This window comes from Polypterus senegalus, chromosome 6 (genome assembly GCF_016835505.1).
Source record: "Polypterus senegalus isolate Bchr_013 chromosome 6, ASM1683550v1, whole genome shotgun sequence".
NCBI lineage: Eukaryota > Metazoa > Chordata > Cladistia > Polypteriformes > Polypteridae > Polypterus > Polypterus senegalus.
The window spans coordinates 105,075,705-105,099,081 of record NC_053159.1 but is presented as its reverse complement, the minus strand read 5'-3'; the positions used below and the strand labels follow the sequence as shown (position 1 = coordinate 105,099,081).

Below are 23,377 nucleotides of genomic sequence, written 5' to 3'. Positions count from 1 at the left end.
ATGACAACACTGGATGAATGGGTGGGGGCTTCCTAAAGTCCTACAAATCACCAACTCCTTACAGAATGCGCATTAATTCAATTAAATTACCTTCATAAGAATCCTAGAGATAGCAAAAAAAAAAAACAAACCATTGAATATAAAGATAATAAAAGAATAAACAACGTGATGAGGACACATTGTTAAACTGCACAAAATGTGAATTACAAAAGCATGGATGAACACATGCACGATTCAGACAAACAAAAAGTTGAATGTGTACAAAACAAATAAAGGGATTGAAATGATAAAATGCAAATCATAATTACAACACATGCCATGAAATAGAATAGAGTGCAAAGGCTTTGAAATAAGCAAAGACAGGAAGACAATGGGGATCAAAGCATCAACCAATTCTTCAAAGAATCGGTTGGGAAAAAAAAAAAAAGTTTCACCATGAAAAAGAGAGAGAGGTAGAGAAAGGACTCTTAAGAGAATAGAAATTGCACATAATACCTCAAAGTGAGATGGCAACCAACCACATGTTAGGTTTCAATGGTATCCATTTGTAAAAGCTGTCGCAATCAACGGACCCTAAAATTGTACAGTTAGTACCTGTGTCAGTAAACATTTTAGGGAAACACAATCCATCATTAGTGAGCATATTTATAGGCTCCTCTGCCACCAGCATGAATGTGCATTTACAACATTAACTCCTCAACACACCTCCCAAATACTCAGAAGGCAACCTCCCACCACCCTCCATTTAAACAGAGCACACACAATATGTTACCATGCCTGAGGAACCACCCTGCAATGTTTACCCACCCAAAGGTAAGGGGAGAGGCTGGCAGTTTGCTGTTTTAGTGGAGGTAATTCCATTCATCCATTTTCTGAAACAGTTTTTCCGTGATGGAAAGCCAAAGACTATCCAGACTATCCCAGTAGCATTGAGCGCAAGGCAGGAAATGGCCCTAGATAGGACCCCAACGTAGTGTAGAACTGCTGACGGCATGACATCTGACTGTCGGAGGACGCTGTGGTGCCCAGAGAAATCCCATTAAGAGTACTTTGAGTCAGGAATGCTGTCAGATGTGTCACCATGCATGCACCCGGGTGAAATGTGCAGCAAAGGTAAATTTACTAAAATGTTACTGACCCAGCATAGCCAAATAAATTATGATAGCAGGAAAGACTATCCAGTCGAGTCAAAAGATAGCTTCTTGCTACATTCCAATCATCTACTAAGAAGATGGACATCTTCCTAAAATAAAAGTGGGATGGGAAATAAAACTAACCAATTAATCAGTTTGTTGGGGAGTCTCACAATTAAGAAATGTGCAATAAAGATTATTACCTATTCAGTTGCTAAACTGATAATTTCTCTCCATGTTTTGAGTGCACTTTTGAGATGGAGGAGTGGAAATTGTGGGAGATTTGGGACAGAGTTGCCAATAACTCTCATAAAAATCTTACTGTGTTTGCCTGATTGTTTTAGTTAAATTACAATATTCTCTACATAAGACTGTTACAGATTTGTTCCTACTCTCGGTTACATTTTTCTTGCTATGTGTTTGTGTACTTTGACCACTGGTGGCTCTATTCACATTTTCTGTAGTACTAGATTGACTGAAATATGTTTTAATTTAACAAAAGCAAACATTGGCAGTATAGGAGGACAACTTTAAGATGCAGACAAATTTCTAGAGATTTTTTTCTTTACCTTTCTACAAGTTCTAACATACTGTTTTCAATAAGAAATTAACTGTTGTTTTTGTCAAATGTATCGTGCGTTACAGGATCCACCAGTATAAAGATGCCATTTGTTTGTAATGTGTGGAATTCTTGCATTTATAGTTAAACACTCTTTCCATCCATTTGCACATTTTATTGGTCTTAATCAGGGCCATGAGGATCTAGAGCCAAATATACCATTGCAGCAATTCTTCATTTTTAATGAATTGACCATAATAAGGTTGGTAGAATAGGGATGAAAGGGTAGTAGTTTCAAACCAAATTAAATAAGCAAAGTTTAGAATGTTATCATTTATTTTGACAAAACAAAGTGAACCTTTTCACACATTCTGTAATATCCAGTTCACTTTTGCCCAAAGGCCTACTTTGATCATGTTTCTCTGTAAGTAATATCCTACTCCAATAGCTTTAATTTGTTGGGTAGTAATTAGTATGCCAGCTTGGCCTAAATAGTGCATAGCCTCTCCACCTTCACCTTGAGCTGCTACAGCTACCATCTAGAGTGAGGACCTCCAGCCCCTTCCCTCCTGGCTACCAACAAGTCCTAAACAGCACTATAATAATAAAAACAAATCATCAGGAGGCAGACATACAGTCAGAGTCACACAGCTCTGGGCACTGCACATTTACTACAGAATATTTACTTGGAAAATTCTGATTGAACTAGAGAATAAAAAAAAAAAAACAATTACTGTAAATATGTCACACAATAATCAAAAACAAATTGTGCTTCTGCAGTCATCAACACTGTGCAGTTTTGAAATGAACTTTCCCAGTTGATATGTTGGGCATTTTTCCAGGGATACACTGAACCAGTCTTGTCCTCAATGCTTAAGACTACAGTCTTACGAAAATATACATATACCTATTTAGCTGCCTGTAGAATAAAAATTTTGAACCTTTTCAGGAAATGAAATAGTAGTTAATGTGCACTGCCCATTTATTTGATCTGCTTCACGCACAGACATACTATATAGAGAAACAAAGGCCCCATAGGGCACAAGACCACTTACTGCGATGCCGTGCCCAAAGCCGGACCCAGGCTGGGGGCTAGCTGCACTTATGTAGTTTCCCACTCCGGAGTCCTGGCTGGCCGTGCCGTAGAGGTCTGCAACGGGCCCTGGGCTGTTAGCACCGGGGAATCCTCCAGGTCGAGCGGGGTTGGTGCCTGCCGGGGAAGCAGGGGCGCCAAAATTCGGTTGAGCAGTGTAGCTATTCAGGACTGGTATGCAGAGATAAAAGCTGGGTATGAGCCTAGCATGCATAGTACTTAAAATATCAAAAGCCAAACCACTAGAAATTAAAAGAAAAAATAGATATGTAAATATACACAGCCTAGGCCCGAATTTCTAAAATAAAGAAATGAATAAATAAATGAATAAATAAAATAAACACTCAAACCAAGGCCATGCGAAATAAAAGACGAGCAAGAATCCAATGATATTCAGCCCATACTATCAGCTAAGAAGCTTAGAGCCCCATAAAGATAGAGAAATAGAGTGAGAACAATCATTCAACACACTACTGAAAACCAGAGACTGTAAGGTGCTCATTTTCACCAAATTGTCACAAAAAATATAACATTTTTTGACATCGGATTCGATGCTCATGCAGTAGTAACAAGTTTTCTAGATCTGGGCACGTTTAGACAGCATTCACATCCCATGCAAACTACAAAGGAACTAGATTGAAGACCACACAGTGTGCTGTTTCGTTCAGGTTAGAAATGGAGATGGGTGTGTTAAGCTGCAGACAGAATATTTCTGGGTCCCTCTGGCAAGGATGTGCGCCAAAAACTGTGAAACATCCATGTCTCTTATTTCTAACGCACATTGTTCATGCTTTGATAATTTTCTTTTTTTAAATGAACATTTATATTTTGTAGGAATTTAGATCCACAACTTCTCATTACAAATTGCATAGGGGATTTCTCTGTACCCTGTATTTAATCAACACCTGTCATTGTTGGAGATGTATACTTTTGGTCCTTATTTAAGTGATGATTGTGATTATGTTCTGCTGGGACAATAAGCATGGTGGGTAGATAAGAGGAGGGAGGAAATTAAACGTGCCATCCTATGTAATGCAATTGGGAGACCTTTAACGCAAGGAAAGGCGGACTGCCAAAAGAAATAAATTTGCAATTAACAAAGAGAAGCAACCCAGAGACAGGGGACCAGGTGCCTCCATTTCACAATCAGCTCCACTAAAAGTCAGATGTTGATTTTGTCCACGATTGGGAATATAATGCTGCATCTGGTTTGGGATGGTCTCAGTTACTAAAGGTAATTAGCACCCTAAAACCCTGTTGCTCTTTACAGATTGTGACCTTCGAACTCTTTACAGAAGCTGTTTTTTTTACTCTTTCCCATTAACGGTGAAGAGTCTGGCTTTCTTTAGAGAATGGTGTTCAGCCTTCACATTCAAAATTGCCAACTGTGACACAGAGCTGCTGTTGCACAGACCCAAATACACTGTCATATACAGTATAATCTGCATGCCCACTAGTGTTAACCCACAACACATGACATTAACTACCAAACTATTGGTCAAAGTTAAGACTACAGTTAGCCTAGGCCAAAGCATTACTAGTACCTCACAGCCAAAAATACTTGAAACAATGCTTGAAAGGAAACCAGCGGCAAAGCAGCGAGACAAGGAGGCAAACAAAACATCCATTCTGGTGCACAGAAAGTGGTCTTGCATTGTGCAGCAGTACATCGAGAACGCGCAGCACAATGTTTTTTTAGCTCTAGCTTTTAAAATTAGTTTTTATTTCTAATAGTTTTTGTCTAACATTTCATTTTCAATTTAATTTCAGTTTACTTCTATGAACTTTTACCTATTTCTAATTTAGCTTTTAACTTAATTAGGACAATTTTTTTGTTTTGTTTTAGCCTAAAATAGCAATTCAGTGAAGATTAAGAAATGCACCCTGTGCCTACATATTAATGGAATTGTAGAAACCTGCAGAAATAACCATAAAAGACTCAGTGTGGCTCTTCTTATTAAATCCATCTACTGTATACAGAGAACTCTCATCAGAGCATTTTATAAAGTGAGTCTTACTCATGTGTTAGCAGTGTCCATCTGTTCAAGGAGCAGACCATTTACTTTGATAGTACTGGGTATTTTAAACTTTTGATAAAGTACTTTACACTACACCATGAAGGTAGCTAATTCACACAAACGGATAAGACATTCAATAAATTGCTTTGCCAGTGTTCTTTGTCTCTTTTTGTATTAGATCAACCATTGAGACCAGATGGCAGCTTTCTGCAACATTAAAGTTGGCTGACTAGTGTAACCTGTCATTTTATCTTCTTCGATAGGTTTGTGTTTTTTCAGCATGTCATTGCACCCAAACCCTTCAGACTTCTTTTTAAATGCAGCTTAAACATGTTTATAAATGTGTTGCTTTCCACAAATCTGGCCTCCAAATCATTGCTTACGCATTTGAACTTGTTACTGTCAATGTCATAGCTGAAGTCCTCCCAGACAGGACCTTCCCATTTCTAAGCAATTCTTTGCTGTGTGTGTATGTTCAAAAGAAACTCTCAAGGCTATATAGCCATATAGTGCATAGTCATTTAGTGAAAAGAGGAGTCAGGACCGCACTGGTAAAGGGTTTTAGTTAAATTACCCTCTGAGCATCACTAACTACAATGCATTACAATTCTCTACTCATATGTAATAATCTGAAATTTTAGCTACGGATTTCGTTGACAATAATAAAAGTTCTGCATTCTCAAAAAAAAAAAAAAAACTTTTCAGAACAATAAAGCCATACCCCAGTTATCTATATCTCTGTAAAATAACAAAACAAACATGAACATACTCAAATAATGCACAAATAAAGCACATCCTGGGCCAGAACTGTCTCTGCTACAGAGAAGCTAAAAGTTGTGCCACGTGGCTGGGGGTGGAGCTCAGCCGGGACGTCCAGGAGGACCGGAGGAGGGCTCCAGACCATGAGGGGGCGACCGCAATGGTTGTGTTGGGGGCCATGGGTACAGGGCTTGGAAGCCCAACCCTGTAGGGGCCCGTGGCCACCGCCAGTTGATGCCCTGGTGCCTGAAGAACCCTGGACCTCAGCACTTCCGCCAACAACAACAACAACATTTATTTATATAGCACATTTTCATACAAACAGTAGCTCAAAGTGCTTTACATATTAAAGAATAGAAAAATGAAAGACACAATTATAAAACAAAATAAATCAACATTAACATCGAATAAGAGTAAGGTTCAATGGCCAGGGGGGACAGAAAAAACAAAAAAACTCCAGACGGCTGGAGAAAAAATAAAATCTGTAGGGATTCCAGACCATGAGACCGCCCAGTCTCCTCTGGGCATTCTACCTAACATAAATGAAACAGTCCTCTTTGGATTTAGGATTCTCACGGAAGGGCTTGATGATGATGATGGTCACGTAGACTTCTGCCTTTTAATCCGTCCATCATTGTTGGAGCATCATGAAGCTTTGAGTAGGTGGTGGTGGCCACACCTGGAAGTGCTGGGGGGAAGAGGACTGGGGACACCCGGAGGGCTTCCGGGTGCGCAGCCGGCACTTCCACCACACGGGGGCATGTCCACGGGGGATTGCCGGGGAAGCAGCTGGAGCCCAACTGGGCTGGTATTTAAGGGGCCGCCTCCCTTCTGTTATCAGCAAGAGTCGGGTGGAAGTGGACGGAGCTCGGAGAGAGCAGTGGAGGCGGCCAGGAAAGGCACTAAAGACCCTAAACTTGGACTTTGGGGGATTGGTGCTGGAGGCAGTGGGACGTGCAATAAAAACAACTGTAAATATTTCTTGTAAATAAATGTGTGTTGGGTGAACAACGATGTCCGTCTGTCTGTGTCCGGGGCCAGTTCCACAAGTATAAATTAAGTGGAATTACAAAGCTACAAGGACTACTGCTATCAATTGTATAATGAGTGAGCAGAAGAAAATATGACTGAAAAGATCTGGACAGACTGTAGTGACAATGAGGACTTCCTCACAAACCAGGGAACGTTTATACGATGGAAGGCAATGATGAAACAGTGTACACTTCATACAGGATAGTTAAGGAGAGTAAAATGTCCTTCAATATACTCCTGTGCACTACAACAACATTTATTTATATAGCACATTTTCATACAAAAAGTATGAGACCTAGTAACCTACTGTACACCCGCCTCTGTGCAGAACACTGCATTAAGCAGTATACCCAGGCTGCACATAGAAAGCATAATGGCAGTAACCACTGCCTTTGAAGTTAGGGGAAAAAAAAACACAAAAATGGAAGCAGCAGTAAGATAGACAGTGCTGTCCTCTCATATGCAGCTACTAGCAAATATTTTATCATCACAATCTGCTTAGGCAATCCTGAATGTCAGCAACAAATCCTATAACTGTTCCAGTTCTCTGGGACAGACTCAACAAGCTAGCAGTCCTCACTGAGTGGCCATCAGTAGACCTTCTATTACACGATTGGACAGTAAAAGCCAATCGGTCATAGAGATGCTGGCAAACTTAAACCACAATTATTGTCAACACAACGTCTGGTTCTTGCACAATTATTACATCTTTAATTACAGCTATTGATAAACAACTTACCCATTTAGCATTTTTAAAAACAACAAGCAGCACATGAAGGATTTATAGTATTTTACTGATTGGAACCATGCCGAGTGGTGTAAAATACTTGATTTTGTTTCTAGTAATTTAAAAAAAAAGATCTCAAATGTCATTGGTTTCAGAATAAACATATGCTTTTGTGGAAATAGCATGTGTCTTCTGTAATTTTATCATCTTGGCATTCAGTCTAGAGGGGCTTCCCAGCAAGTTCAATTATATTTTTCATAGGGTTCCTGAAAGGGCCAATGGCATTTTTTTTTAAGTGTACAGAGCAGCAAAAGCTACCAAGTTAGTGGTGGGCGTTAGAGTTAACACTTCTTTGATATGTGTGAAAATACATTCCAGTTTTGTGGAGACCAGCCAAAGAACAGTCTGTAAGGCAGCATGGGCTTTAATGATGTGTCAGGGTGTAAAAATAAAAAAAATCCAAATTCATGGATATTTTGTTTAGATTTCCAGGAGAAATTAAATAGAATTGGCTTTGAGACGTTCTGCTTTGTTTAGATTGGTATAAATAGATGGGAATGTTAAACTGATTTTAATGCTGTTTTTAGCTACGCATACTGTACATATACTATCCAGGAGCAGGGAGCAGGACATAGCAAGTGAGTTTACGTATATACCTTGAGGCACTAGTTAACCTCTTCCCTGTTCCAAATCCAGGTAAAGTCAGGCCTTTCAATCTATGTGGACAACTGGACCTCTTGAGAATGGTGGTTTGAGCTGTGAGGGATGCTCTTCTAAGCTTGCTTGCGAAAGTCAGAGTTTGAGTCGGACGGCCAAATAGAGATCACACCATTTAACTGCTGTTAAATTCAGGCAGCACAGCTGGACAGTTATCAGTTTGCCAAGTATGTATTATTTCTTAATGAGTAGATTCAACATTTTTATCTTCATAGAACAGCTTTATTTGGGCTATATATTAAGCAATTATAACTATTTTTAGTTTAAACAGTAATCGTTGTTCCTTAATTGGTAGATTAATGTTAAGAGAACAAAGCTCCATTTCCTACAGAAAACAGGATTTATGCTCTTTGCACGCCTGGGGCTACAACGCTAGTGTCATTAACTTTAATAGCAAACATGAATTATAATTACTACGACTGGATTGTGAAGTGGTGTTACTATCTTTTCCAGCTGTGATTCATGAAAGCTTTAATTATAAGCACAATTTCGGTGTGCAATATAGAAGTCAACTTTAAAATGTGATGTGAATTACAAATTCCACTTTATCCATGTAAAATATAGCCATGATTGACAGTTAGCCCACCTTGTAGCACTCAGGTATTTCTAGAAGCACGTAAAAACAATTAAACCATCATTAGTGAAATGCCCTATTATGTGGCACATGAGTGTGACTACAGATAAAGAGCAATCTATCAAGAGGCAACTGTTCCCTAATCCATCAGCCTTTCATATCGTTAAAGCAGAGATGATTGAAGACTAAACACAGTTCTGCATATTCTAATTGTAAAACATCTTCATTGTATGTTGTTATCAAAATCAAATGTAAACAAAAGCAGCTCTTGAAACACAAATCAGCAGCATCTGTCTACGGCTTTGTTCCATGCATGTATTAGGTTAATACACGTACAAAAAGAGAAAAGTCTTAAAATGTAAAAACAACTGTACCAATGGTTGAACCGCCGCCTGCCTGTTTTTATTGTTATGATACATAACAAGAGTACTGCCAGAGATTGCTTGAAAATGCTTAAAAGAATTACGAGTATCAAAGACCCCACAAAGAACAAGTACAAACATAAGTAGCAAAACTCTAAACAAATACTTAAATCCCACTAGGTCGGACTACTTCAGGTCTTTGACCATGGCTATTGGGTGGAGTGGCTTTGCCATCTCCCAAACACCTCACACAACATTCACTTTTCCTTTCATCTCCTATTTCTTTGTCACTGAGCCTCTGCCAGCCTGAGCTTCTGAGATTAGCCCTAATTAGGCTGCTGGCAGAGAGGCCTTTTCAGCTAATGTAGAATTTACTTCTGATGTAACTTAACTGTGTTGGAGGTCAGTGTTACTTGAAACAGCGTAAAAGTTGCAAGGCAGTACTATCATCTGTTCAAGAATGTTCTAGCAGGCCCCCTCTGTGGGCAGCAGGTGTCTCTTCACCTGTGCACCCAGTAAAAGGCCTACAAAGGTTTAAATATTTCTGGGTTACGTTGTCTTTCTAATTGGAAGCAAGATCCCACTTGTAGTAAATGGCGATCCTCCTCTACCAACATACTGGGTTGGTGAAACTTCCAGTGTTGAATCTCTCTCTGTTTATCACTAGTGTGCCAGAATTAGACATGCCCATGGAACTCCTGGTCTAACCACACGAGTATGAAGAACATTTCTCCAACATAAGATATCCTCTGCTGGGTCATTCCTTGTAGTGAAAATTATGCCCAGGAAACCCCATTGCTAGCTAGAAAATCTGTAACAATGTGCAACAAAGAATTACAAGGGGCTTTTTGGTTTAGTGCTTGGCTTGTGGTCTAGTAATACTATGAACATAGTTCTTCAGCTACTTTATAACAAATGTAGTGCCTGAGTAAGAGAGACACTGCATACAGCTATAGAGCAATTTCTAAACTCATCATTTCTGGTAGGCACTGTGAAACGAAGAACCCAAACACATCTACATTTGGGACTGACACAAAGGTCAGACCATCGGAAATGTGCACAATCCAGAAGTGTGCAACTGGGTGCTGTTTATTCAACATTTCAACTTGACCCGCAGGCCTTGGGATAATCTATGAAGTATGGCAATCAAAACTTGCTTTGATCATCTGCTATTGATCAAACTGTATTTTTGGAAAATAGAATACAGGTAACATTTACAGTGATGTAACAAAATTTAATATGACAGAATTCTAAGATTTTAGTTCACATGTTATGTAATGCAATTATGTAGAACCAGTTAAAGAGTCATAGTATATGTAAAATGCTTACTGTTCAATATTTAAAACCATTCAAAGACTTCCCTGGATTTGTCACTTGACTGTAACCTACATATTAAAGGTATAAATCCAGCTAAGCAAATTTGTTAAGATGAACGTAGTCTAAAGTCGGTAATTCTAACATCCCAGACTAACATCGTTTGGCTTGTACCAACAAGCCAAAGAACAGAACTGAGATCTTGCATCACTCTATACATCTTATGGTGAAGACTTTGTAATTTCTGCTGTCTGGTATTTCTCTCTGTAGGTCAGTGCAACCATTTAATTAGTGGGAAATTCAAATTAGACTTGAAACCCATCTTTTCTCCCTTGCATTTTTCTAGTTCAGTTGTTTCTAAGCTCAGTCCTGAAGCACCTCTGTGGCTGCAGGTTTTTATACCAACCAATTTCAGAATCAGTGCGTCATTTGCTACTTTCACTTGGTGTCATCATTTAGTCAGCCGTCCTACTTTATTCTCTGATTCTAAGAAATTCTGACTTTTCTGTATTTTTGCCAAAACTTTAAATGCCTCAGTTTTCTTTCCCATTTACTTTTAAATTCACCTTTCCTATGGCATATAGGGGAGTAATTTCTTCAGTGTCATACTCACTTGTCTGCTCTTTTATAGGAAACATTTACGAATAAACAAAAAAGTCATTTGTGTATGTGCCTGCACTGCTTTACTAACCATCTAGGTTTGGGTAAATTGAGATAAACTGAAAATAAAAATGAGACACAGATTGTGAAATTGGTTGGTATAAAAACCCAGCACCCCTCAGGACTAAAATCAAACACTGCTGTTTTGAATGACACCAATGCTGACTCTACTCTACTGGAAAGTTGCACAGTACAGTAAATCCCTTACCAAAAGTGTATATGTAACTGGGTAGATTTTTCAGAGTTAATGTCTTTTTCCATTTGTAATGCATCCATACATGTAAAATGGCAGGTAGTGTTTTTATCATTTAGTCCTTGACTGTAGAGAATTAAAGCAGGGTCTAGAATTACATCACTAAGTCACTGAAACACTGCATTGTTTCTTGTGCTTTATATCAGCTCTCACTTTGTATTTGATTATTTCCTACTACAGAGGATGTACTAAATGAAACACATATGGGTACAGTCCTTTAAAACACACCATAATGTGCATCAAAAATCTTTACCAATGCTAAAAGGACATACTGTGTACATTTTTTAAACTTAGAAAAAATTTCCCTTAGTCACCAAGTGGCTTTTGGAAACAGCATATTTAGAAAAAAGGGTTAGTTTCATGTAATGGTGGTCACATTTATGAATATGTAAAGGACATCTGCACTGTTTCAATACAAGGATACCTTCAAAAGATTAATATCATAAAGTTTACAATTACATATACTGTATGGGGAACTGGAGTCATAGGCGATCGTTTAGAAAGGGGCATTATAAGAACACACATACGTGGCCAACTCTTTCAGATGTATCAATGGTGAACAGAATTCCTCCCTTGTCATTTAAAGATCTGTTACAGAATTAAGGCAGACCAGCACATGCAGCTAAAGTAAAACAGACCAACTCGCTTTCCTTCCCAAAGTAATACAGCAGGGCGGTGTAATGGGCCATCCTGCAGAAATGCTATTTCAGAGTGCTTGCTGATTAATATGTGCCAAATATTGCTGCTTATACTGTGTATTTTAGATAACAAATAACAAATTAGTACACTGCAGAATGATTGGGAGAACTCCAGATGTGAAGAAGGTCTTCCTGGTTTCAGTCTTAAATGCACTTCACCTCAATTCCCAATAACAGAATTGAGCACACAATTGAGCATTTAACAGCTTGATTAATTTAATTAAAGCTTTTGAGATTTCTAAAAGCCTGGATTTGGTCCACTTGTTGCTGATTCTGTTCAAGCCTAAAGATATCCTGCTCTGTTAGCATATAAAAGTAGGACATGCCCTTCAGTCCAGCAATGCACACAGCTGCTCTTCTCTACACACTGTTCAACTTTTATAACATACCAATGAAAATGTCTAATATTTTATTAGGTTTATATTATATATGGGCAGCACCGTGGCGCAGTGGTAGCACTGCTGCCTCGCAGTTAGGAGACCCGGGTTCGCTTCCCGGGTCCTCCCTGCGTGGAGTTTGCTTTTTCTCCCGTGTTCGCGGGTTTCCTCCCACAGTCCAAAGACATGCAGGTTAGGTGGATTGGCGACTCTAAATTGGCCCGGGTGTGTTTTTGTGTGTCCTGCGATGGGTTGGCACCCTGCCCAGGATTAGTTCCTGCTTTGTGCCCCGTGTTGCCTGGGATTGGCTCCAGCAGACCCCCGTGACCCTGTGTTCGGATTCAGCGGGTTGGATAATGGATGGGTGGATGGATATATTATATATATATATATTTTTTTTATGCCCAGTGTCTGAAAGACAAGCATATTACATTAAACCAGTAAATCCTTTCCAGAGTTCGCTTCTTGTAGGTTTTTGTTGCTTGTTTTTTATAAGTAATACCTGTATATCTAAAAACAGGAAGTAACACTTTTATTTCAAATTGTTACTGTCCAAATTCTGATTTTGAAACACTCCTGTTAGCTGTAGTCATTTTTTACTGTTCACTAACCAGCTCACAGGCTACTTTCATAAATTATCACAAACACAAATGGATTCTGAATTAGTCTTCTAAGTATATGTAGGCCAGAGGCTTTGCAACAAAACTGTATGCTTTGCTTTTGTTTACTGTTTAACGTACGTATTCGAAAACCTTATTTTTTGTGTGACAGGATCATCTCTTTCTAAAACTATCCTGGTTGGCATTGTACTTCACCAGTCTTTTTTACATCAAAAGGCAAAATATTTTAAATTACTTTTGCTTCAAGTGTCTTACTGGGCAAAACAATGGAAAAATAGTAATGCTGCCCACCTTAAACTCCAGGAAAATATATATTTTTCCTGACTTGGTCCCCATCTATTTGTTGTAGGTTTCCCCTTTTCCAAGTGGGTGCCTGTGTGGTAAGCTGGTGGCTCAAAACTGGGATGTAATGTACAGGATCCATCTCCCCATGACATTGTATTGGGCTAAATGGGTTAAGAAAATGCAAGCCTGGACAAAGTGACTTAGTACTTACGTCACCTAAACAGATGAATACTTATGCAAAATTAGGTACATTGCTGAAGATTAAAATGGCATACCATCATTGAGGAAACATACCAGTTTATTTCTCTAGATACTTAAACACTGCTCTATTGTTACACATGGGTACTGCATGCAGCCCTTTTCTGAGGCCAGTTATTATTTGGAGATTTATAAGCAGGTAGAGCCTACCATAGAAATATTTGGAGTCTAAGGCAGGAATCATTAATGGACAGAACAGGATTGGACTCAAGGCTCATTCACACGGGTGCACTTGGAGTCAATCACCCAATCCCCCTAATTGCAAGTCTGTTTTGCTGTATTGGGAAAGCAATATTGTCAATGTTACCTTATTTCCTCCAATTAAATACAGAAATGAAATATAGTACTGTAGTGAAATATAAAGAGATTTAAGTGGTTAAAGTTAGGAATAAATGTGACTAAAATAGAATTAACCAAATTTGATTGTTGTCACTTTTATTATACTGTAAGTAAACATAACCAAAAATGTAGTTCACTAAATGCTACAAAAAGAGGGAGTGGGAAAAATGGTTATAGACAGTTTTTAACAACAGCACCAATAACGTTAAGGCTTCTTGGATGGGAATGTTTTTTTTTTCTTTTAGATATTTTATGGCATAAACCTGAATGAACAATGTGACTTGACAGCACTGGACATGTTTTTTGTTCTTGAGAAAATTAAAAGGAAGCAACAACTGCTAAGGTGCCTTAATAGTGTAACATTTAAAATCCAGTGATCAAGGGGAACATTTGGACTGGATGCTATTAAAACTGAAGGTATAGAATAAGAAGCTTTTACAGGACTGCATGGGGGTGGCGCATGTTGCAGGGTCATAAAACACAGATTAACACACTGTGGATTCATTTAGACATGATGCGGCCAGCTTCTGAGGTGTTAGTTATATATCAGTATGGCAGCCTGCTGTCTTATTTGTGTGTGTGTGTGTGTGTGTGTGTGCACAACTTAGATAAGCTGAATGTTTTCCATTACCAATTCACTTCTAGTGTAAAGTTATATTACTTCAAATTAAATATCCATAAAATAGGTTTCTCTAGTAATTGAAAAATACATTCTGATATGTGAAAGTATTGCTGGTTTATTAACATACTGATAGAACAGAAAGTGAGACAGGCAGACATGGGTAGTAAGCAAATATAAGACATTTTTATAACTTGCACACAATCTGGTTTGGCTAAACCCTCTGTCTATATAAAATGATAGTTTTGGAAAAATGTTCTATTTTATTGAGTATTTAAAAACTGCAATGATTAATTGAACCTCGCAGCTAAGCATTATAAAAGACACTTGGGCTTTCATTCTTCACATAAGTTAAAAGATATCCAAATGTATTTCCAGTCTTTCAGTTTATCAGTTCAGTTTAAATGCATCACAGGTAACATACGCTTTATAATTTATGACTGGCTCACCATGGCTTAGTTTTGAACAACATATAGTAAATACTTCAGTAAGCAGTTGATTTAATGCCGGATTCACACACTATGGCAATTTTCCTAGTTAACACTTGTGACATCTCATCTTCTCACTTTATTGTGTTCACATGAATTTCTGAACATAAGGGCATTGTTGATTTGGTGCTTGATCTACACAAAAAGCACTACACTAACTGTCATTTATTTTTATGAAAATAAAAATCAAAGGAAATGCATTATGTAACTACTGTATCACTCAAAATACAATGTCTTTGCAAAATACATCTTCTGGCTAAGAAAATGTCTGTTTGATGTAATAAAACGATGTGAGAGGACAGTGTTATGTCACAGCTAGGCTAATTTGGGTAACAGGGAGCTACCACTTGGAAGGTCCCATAGCATATGAATAAAGTAAAAGTACTGACTGACCCACATAACCTATCCAACCTTCCATTTTCTATCCTATTCAGGGTCAAGAGGAAGACAGTTCCAGTCCCAGCAGCAAAGCTTACTAGTCCACTGCAAGGTACCCTAACATACCCACACTAACTCACACTGCACCAGAGTACAATCCCTAAATAACACAAGTAGCAAGACTTTGACATGTGGCTTGAAAATCCACACAGATACGGAGAAAAGATACAAATTCCACATGGGTAGTGATCAGGCCCAGGGTTCAAAACTTGTAAAACTGGATCTGTGACACAGTAGTACTAACATCTGTTCCAGATAAACTACATGGTTTATAAACTGTCGTCTCTTCTCTTCAGAATATTCATACATGGTTACTGTTCTTACATTTATGGTTTGTTCCTCAACAGCACACTACAGTACACCTGTAATAGACAAATTTCATTGCATCTGAAGAAATCAATCAATTAGTTAAAAGATCAAAAATAAACCAATGATATTAATTTTAATCCTAATGAGCTGAAGTATTAAACCAAAGGTATAATAGAAGCCATACTTAATTATATATTGCATTACCACGTATTTTTAGCGATTCTGGATTTATCGTAAATTGTCCAGTGGCATATAATAGGTTAATGAGCAGCAGCATTCTTGGACCATAAATGTATTATATGATAATAAAATATCAAAGAAGTACTTATTGATTTTGAAACTGTACTGGGGGAAGTGCTCCTTAGATTAAAAAGGCTGAAACCAAACACATCTCTGGGACAAGGTAACATTCTAGAGTGCTTTAGGAGAATACTCATATTAACTTTTGATATGTATTGTTCAAAATCACTGCACACATGGGACATTCCTAAAGATTCTCCCATTATATAAAAATGCTGATCAGGCTGTCAAAGTAACTATAGGAAAATAAACTTAAGTTGCATTGCAGGTACATTAAAGGAAGCAATTGTTAAAAATAAGACATTGAGCTGCTGTCTTTGCTGATGATTTTCCTCTGTGGCACTGATAGTTGTTGCTGCCTACTGGCTGTAAACTGGGATCCTTCAGATTACAAAGAACTCGGCTCACCTCGAGGAGCAAAACAGAGACCTCTCCTTGCTGAGCGGGTGAGACAGCTCCAAAACTTAAACATGCACTTCTTGAGTGTGCAGCATCAGGCTGACTCTGCTTCAGCCATCCCATTCATTCTGAGGCCTGGCATGTTACAGCGATACATTACAAATAGGAATATTAGTGACTAGTCAGCACAGTAGGGAGATCATATTTCACTTATTTGCTGGAATTCTACAAGAGGCAAGAAAATCATACGATCAATGAGGTGCATTAAATATTATGTAATTTTCAGAAATCTTTTGATAAGGTACCGCATGACAGGCTAGAGCTCAAACTAAAGAAAGCAGAAATTTAAAGCATTATTTGGCACTATTCAAGGCACAATGGGTACAAAAGATAATTACCAAGCTGGTTAAGTTTAAAGAAGATACAAAACTAGATGCAATGAAGAATATTGCACAATCAGCCGAATTATTACAGACACACAAAGTCAGCATACATGCTCAGGTAGATTTGTTGAGTATAATTTAAGGGAAGCTATATAACTGTCTAATGAGGCCTCATCTGAAGTACTGCGTGAAGTTTTGTTCTTCATATTACGAAAACAAAATACACAGCGTGCTAGAGAAAGTCCAGAGAAGTGCGACTAGAATGATTGTGGAGCTGATAGATAAGAGCTATGAGGAGAGATTGAAAAAGTGGAACCATTTTAGTTTAAGCAAATGGAGATTATGGGATAACATTAACTGTGATGTGATGGACTGGTTCTCTGTCTGGGGATTATTCTTGCCTTCCACCTGATGCTTGTTGGGATGGGCTTTAGTTTCACCACAACTCTATTCAGGATGAGTGAATTCAGGAAAACGGATGGATGGATGAATGACTGAAGTATTTCAAATTCTAAAGACTAGTATAGCGGACAATGGCAGTTACTTAAAAATAAATCAATCAATGAGAACACATATTAAAACTTTCTAAGGGAAGTTTAGAAAGGTTTTCTTCACATAAAGAACTACAGACACATGGAAAAAAATGCAAAGCAGCATTTTGAGCGCCTTCAAAATTGGAGCTGATGTCAATCCTGGAAAAATTAGGCAAAAAGGATTGTTCAACTTGTTGGGATGAATGTGCTTTTCTCTTTTAATGATTAATAATACTGTCCAGTCAACATTATTCTATCTGCCTTCAGCGTTCTGCACATAATGGATAACTATACCATACTTCCTTCTGTCAGATAAGCACTGATATTAGTTCTCTTATTTCTATATTTGGAGTATGCAGTATAGATTTACTGCCAACAAGAGAGACCAGAATACACAAAGCTACTGACCAACTGCACCATATTTTTTGTTGTTTGAAAACAATCAAATCGCCACTCTGTTAGCATTAATTAAAGACTGTTCCGGTCATAGTTTTCTCATATAAAAGTAACAGGTTATAGTATGTGAAAACAAAAGAGGGAAACCACTTTAGTGACAACTCACTAATTATCTCCTTATGAAATGAGAAATAGTTTAGATAAAATTAATGAATACATAAGTACACAAATAAATAAATGTACTGGGAGCTCTAATAAGTAAAAATGACTTTTTTTTTTATTTCAAGCCAAATTTCATGTTGCATGTAGTGTCACTGAAATAAATTAGGAAATACAGTAATTAAAGAATACATAAAGAAATAAGCAAAACAACATGTATTTCATGATATACAGTACAGGCCAAAAGTTTGGACACACCTCCTCATTCAATGTGTTTTCTTTATTTTCATGACCATTTACATTGGTAGATTCTCACTGAAGGCATCAAAACTATGAATGAACACATGTGGAGTTATATACTTAACAAAAAAAGGTGAAATAACTGAAAACATGTTTTATATTCTAGTTTCTTCAAAATAGCCACCCTTTGCTCTGATTACTGCTTTGCACACTCTTGGCATTCTCTCGATGAGCTTCAACAGGTAGTCACCTGAAATGGTTTTCACTTCACATATGTGCCTTATCAGGGTTATTTAGTGGAATTTCTTGCTTTATCAATGGGGTTGGGACCAGCAGTTGTGTTGTGCAGAAGTCAGGTTAGTTGGACGATCATTTATTTTTCATCAGGACAATGACCCCAGACACACCTCCAGGCTGTGTAAGGGCTATTTGACCAAGAAGGAGAGTGATGGAGTGCTGTAAATGGTCATGAAAATAAAGAAAACACATTGAATGAGGAGGTGTGTCCAAATGTTTGGCCTGTACTGTATGTACTTATTTAAGCTAACATATAATTTAATAATTCTTTATTAATTATCATATAGCACAATGCATTTATTTATTTCTGTATTTTATTTTTCTAATTTTGTCCAAAATATTCCACCATACTTGTGCAGATATTATTTACTGGGATACAACAAATAAGAAAATACTGAATTACTGTTTGTGGTTTTAAGATGTGTTAATCAAATATGTAATTTAAATACATGTATTTTCACATGAATGATGCTTCTTTAACATTAAGACTAAACATCAAAATGAAAAAAAAGAAGAAGTCTAAATCTCTCCTAATCCAATTGAGGGGTAGTCAGAAGCAAGAGAGTATCCTGGACAGGCTGCCAGTCCCTCGCATGGGGCAGTAAGTTGCATCTCTTTATATGCTGTATGCTGCAGTGCCATTCACAAACAATGCGACTGAAATGGTAGTGTGCTCTTTCAGTGCAAAGAACAAATCATATTTGTTGTTTTCCATTCAAAGCACATACCATATACTGTCACTGAATGACCTCCCTTCATCCGGTGCCATACTGTCATTCCTGTTAAGTGGTGAACACTGAAAACAACAGAAGTGACTTTGAAAATATAAAGTGACCAGAAACAGTTTATTTAACCTTTCAATTCAAATTGTTCAATTTAGCACTCTTTTGAAACATTTTTATATTTATTTTTGAGTTAATATATATGCTGAAAAACATCCGATGGTTGTCACTGAGGGAAAATTTAATCCAGTAATGTCGTAATGTATTTTATAAATATGACTTGTTTCTATCAAAAATGTAATTGGAGTAATTTCTTTTTACAAAAAAATCTAGATGTACCATATTAAGATTGTCTCTCAGACAAATAACTCAGGACATGCTTGTGTTATGATGGTGTGCTTCAAGTAAACACTTCTGGAATGATTTAAAAAAGAAATCAGTGCAGCAGTCAAGTACTTGTGCCTGAGACCAGTACAATCAATATAAAGAAGAGGAACAGCACTAGACAGTCTGAGTTGTGTAACTATAGATAAAAGCATGTTCCTGAATACTCAGGCAGCGTAATTACAGTGTAAACCAGTGACTGTAACAAATTAAACAATAATTACTTTTAATGTAATTTACACTATGCTTGAAATAAATAAACTGAACTCCAGTGTGTTTAAAATTGTATGCTGTATATACAGTAGTATGTGTGTAATCTAATATCGCGCACCGGCATAACCTATAAATATAACACAACATAACTACTGTGCATTCTCCAACCTGCTCAGCTCGCATCCTGTTCCAGCTGCAACAATAACAAGGAGGGAAACCAACTTAGATCTCATACCAGTGCCTTGAAGGACCCCCGCTTAAACAGCCACACTCACATTGAGCCAGTCTAGAAATACCACTCAACCTAACACAAGTCTTTGGGAACAAGGGACAAACGCAAAAGTACCCAGAGGGAAACTCCAGAAAACAGGGGAAGATAGACAAGATGATGGACACTGGATCTGCAAGGCAGAAATGCTAACCACTGTGCCATGAATCCTTATTTGGACAAAATGCAGATTTTCTCTTAGAGCATCCTGTTTTTAGAATATTCATGTTGTACTCTAAGTTTCCACAGTACAAACACTGAAAGAGTTCAAATGTTTGTCCTTCGTTGTTGTTAAAGCAAAGAACACCACATCTATTATGCATTAGGGGATGCCGTGCAGACTTCTACAATTTATGTATTGGTTAATGGTAGTTATATGTGATATACTGTAGTTTGTAATAATAGACCTTCTGCATTCTGTCAGTTGGCTTTTATCAGCTGCACGTTCATTCTGTGGCACTAATAATCCATACTGTTTTCTGAGTATGTGAAAGTGCATTTGTCTGATCTTTGAATATGCAACTTTTATAGATGATCAGCTAAGCAGAACCTATAGGAATTTTAGCTGCTCAAAAAATGACTTACTGTTGTATACACTGAAATTTTAGCACCAGATTCCATCTATTCTTCATTCAGTGTGGAGAGGAAGCATTAACTCATGTCACTCAACCCACTGCCCGTGGTAAATTTTCTCATACACAGTGATAATTGGCCATTGCTTGAGTTTTTCTGTTTTTTACCTGCCATTTTCTGTGTATGGCTCTTTCATAATATCACTCATATGCTGCAACATTCCAACATGTTTCATGACTCTTAAACCATATTGCCTGAAACTACTAAATTCCAGATAAAGAAACAGCACAATTTGGACAGGTTAAATGCGACCTCTTATGTCACAATAAAGGAGATTATCAAACAACTTTTTATTACAGCAGAGACAGCCATTCCCAAAGTGACTTTTAATGTAAGGATACATATATCCCATTACTGCATTTTACATCTGATGCAATGACATGTCAGTTGACTTTCTTGGGGTTACACAGTGAGAGTGAACTAGCAACCTTGTGGATTGAAGTCCAGTGCTCAACTCACTACAGCACAGTCTCTGCTACACATATATATGTATAAAATGAAAATGTGCAAAAGAAGGAGGTAGGTCTACTTTATTACATTGATAGCTAATACACATGCTGCTTTATCATATTCATTTAATAAAGAAAATTTTTATGCAGGATACATAAGATAATGCAGTTTCTTTGCATCCTGTTAATCAATATACACACACATGTGCAAAGAAAGTCTGTGAACTCGTACTCTTCTTTAAATAATAAGTTACGATAAAATCTGTATTTAATCGCAACTTGCCTCAACTTTTCAAAAACTATGAAATACTCCACACAAAGTTTAAGTATTTGAGAATGTAATGCAAGCAACAGAAATGAAACAGGTAAATGAACATTTAGCTTATGTGCAAAAGTAAAGAATTAACAAGGTACACAAAGGTCAGTGAACATATTAATCATAACCAGGTGCTAACATAACTGGTAAACTTGAACCAATCCAACACCAAATCACCAGAACAAAGTTTAGGGGGCCTCTACTAAACAGGTCTTACTAATGCAGGCTAATGTGATAAACCATGAGGGTGACCATGCATGGTGCTAGACATCTTGTGGTTTGGGGCTCCTCTTCTACCCCTAGATACCTCATCATCAGTGAGATGAAGAGAGAGATTAAAAACTACAAATTTGGCTGATGTCTTAAGTGCTAAAAGATGAGCCACTTCCACTATTAAAAATTCATTTACTTTTGTACACAGACATCACTGAATTCCACTTCAATTTTAAAATATAGTTTTGTTCCCAGTGACTGTGAACTGAATCAGCAAGTTAAAAAACTGAACAAGAGATAGTTTCAAGTGCTTGATCTTTTATTAGGGTTTTTGTCACTTAAGATATATTTTTATATTGTTTGTCATAAATATAAAATGAAGAGTTCACATACTTTCAAGGATCACTACATATACAGTATACATCCAGACTGTCCACGTGTGCATTTGTGCTCATATTTGGAGCTTGTTATTGGGAGTTTGTTCATAAATACTAATAATAAAACTACCATTTAGAGCTTGCAGACCATCAACAGGAAGGTCTGTCAGAATAGGGTAAAAGTCAAGTTGTTAAAATATTCTATATAAAAAAATGGTGTTCACTTTGCAAATTACTAGAGACAGCACAGTATACTTACACAATTGTAAAATGCATTTTTTGGTTAGTCCTTTTTTTTTTCTTCAAATCAGAGCAGAATAAAATCAATGTTGTATTTTGGGGGGTTAAAAATAACTGGAAGACTGAGGAATAACATGGCTGAACAGAGGACTGTGACTCAGATTTCCACTCCCAATAAGAGGTGTATAAAGAGATTATATATTTACATATACAAATATATACTGTACATACACACAAAAAATATTAAGATTCATGTAAAAAATTAATGTATGTATATACATGTCAAATATACATACACACTGATATGCATATGTGAAAGGTCACATGTCATAAGGGGATTTTAAGGTGACATGCAGTGCAAGTGGGCTTTTTTTTTTTAAATTTAATTTAATTTAATTTTTGGAAGTAATTAAACGCAATACAAACCTGGGTTCTTAAATTGATCCGGGCTGGGCAGGTGATGCAGGGGGGAGTTGCTGGTGGATGCGGCATGCTCGCTTTGAAGCATCTGAGCAGCCTGGGGTCCCAGGGAAGCATAGTCAGCAAACGAGAAGGGGGCACTGCGTTGATCACTGGGCGAGGAATAGAAACCGTAATCGGGGAACCCTGGGAGATACAGTATAGGGGAAAACTTTCATAGTAACATCAAAAAGTGCATAATGCATGTATTATCAAGATAGAAGGACTTTTAAAAAGAATCAGGTTTACTTCTGTAAAGAGATGGGTTTGGATTTTATTATTAATGAACAAAAAACAAATTAATACAAGTAATAAATAAAAGGAATGAAAGGAACCTTCATGTACACAAGCTGACATTGCATGGAATTTTATGATAAATAATACAGTATTGAACAACACAACTGAATTTGTATAGTTTTCAATAATATAATGATTTATTCATTCATAGTAAACAATTCAGCCTAAAACAGTTTCAGAGAAAGATAACATCATTTCTGTTAGTTAAAATGATAACAACACAGTACAGGGGTTAAGAGGCTGTGTCTACAGAATGTCCACTGCAGTTTTCAGTTGTTTTGTGGATCTACATTATACTGAACTTACAAAACGTAAAGTGGTGCACATTGCGTACACTGTATGAATCAAATTTTTCCTACAGTGTATCCATCCGTCCATCCATCAATAGGTATATAATTAAAACCCTCTTGCATTTCTGACATGAATAGACAAGAGTTTTTGTCTCAAACTATGTGAAGCTAGATGCA

General features: G+C 37.3%; 1 protein-coding gene across 9 annotated transcripts in view; it reads right to left on the bottom strand.

Moving 5' to 3' along the window:
- msi2b (musashi RNA-binding protein 2b) overlaps positions 1–23,377 on the bottom strand; it is a 624,668-nt gene that overhangs the window by 6,672 nt on the left and 594,619 nt on the right. For 3 of the 9 annotated variants that reach the window (XM_039756673.1, XM_039756677.1, XM_039756680.1), the window contains 3 exons: positions 22,581–22,760; positions 2,748–2,956; positions 496–573 (listed from right to left, as the gene is read on the bottom strand). In XM_039756673.1, coding sequence (XP_039612607.1) covers positions 532–573; positions 2,748–2,956; positions 22,581–22,760 — 431 coding nt within the window. In that variant the 3' untranslated portion in view covers positions 496–531. Of the gene's footprint in view, positions 1–90; positions 104–495; positions 574–2,747; positions 2,957–22,580; positions 22,761–23,377 lie in introns of all 9 variants that reach the window. The other 6 variants (XM_039756676.1, XM_039756679.1, XM_039756674.1 and 3 more) reach the window with 5 other exon arrangements.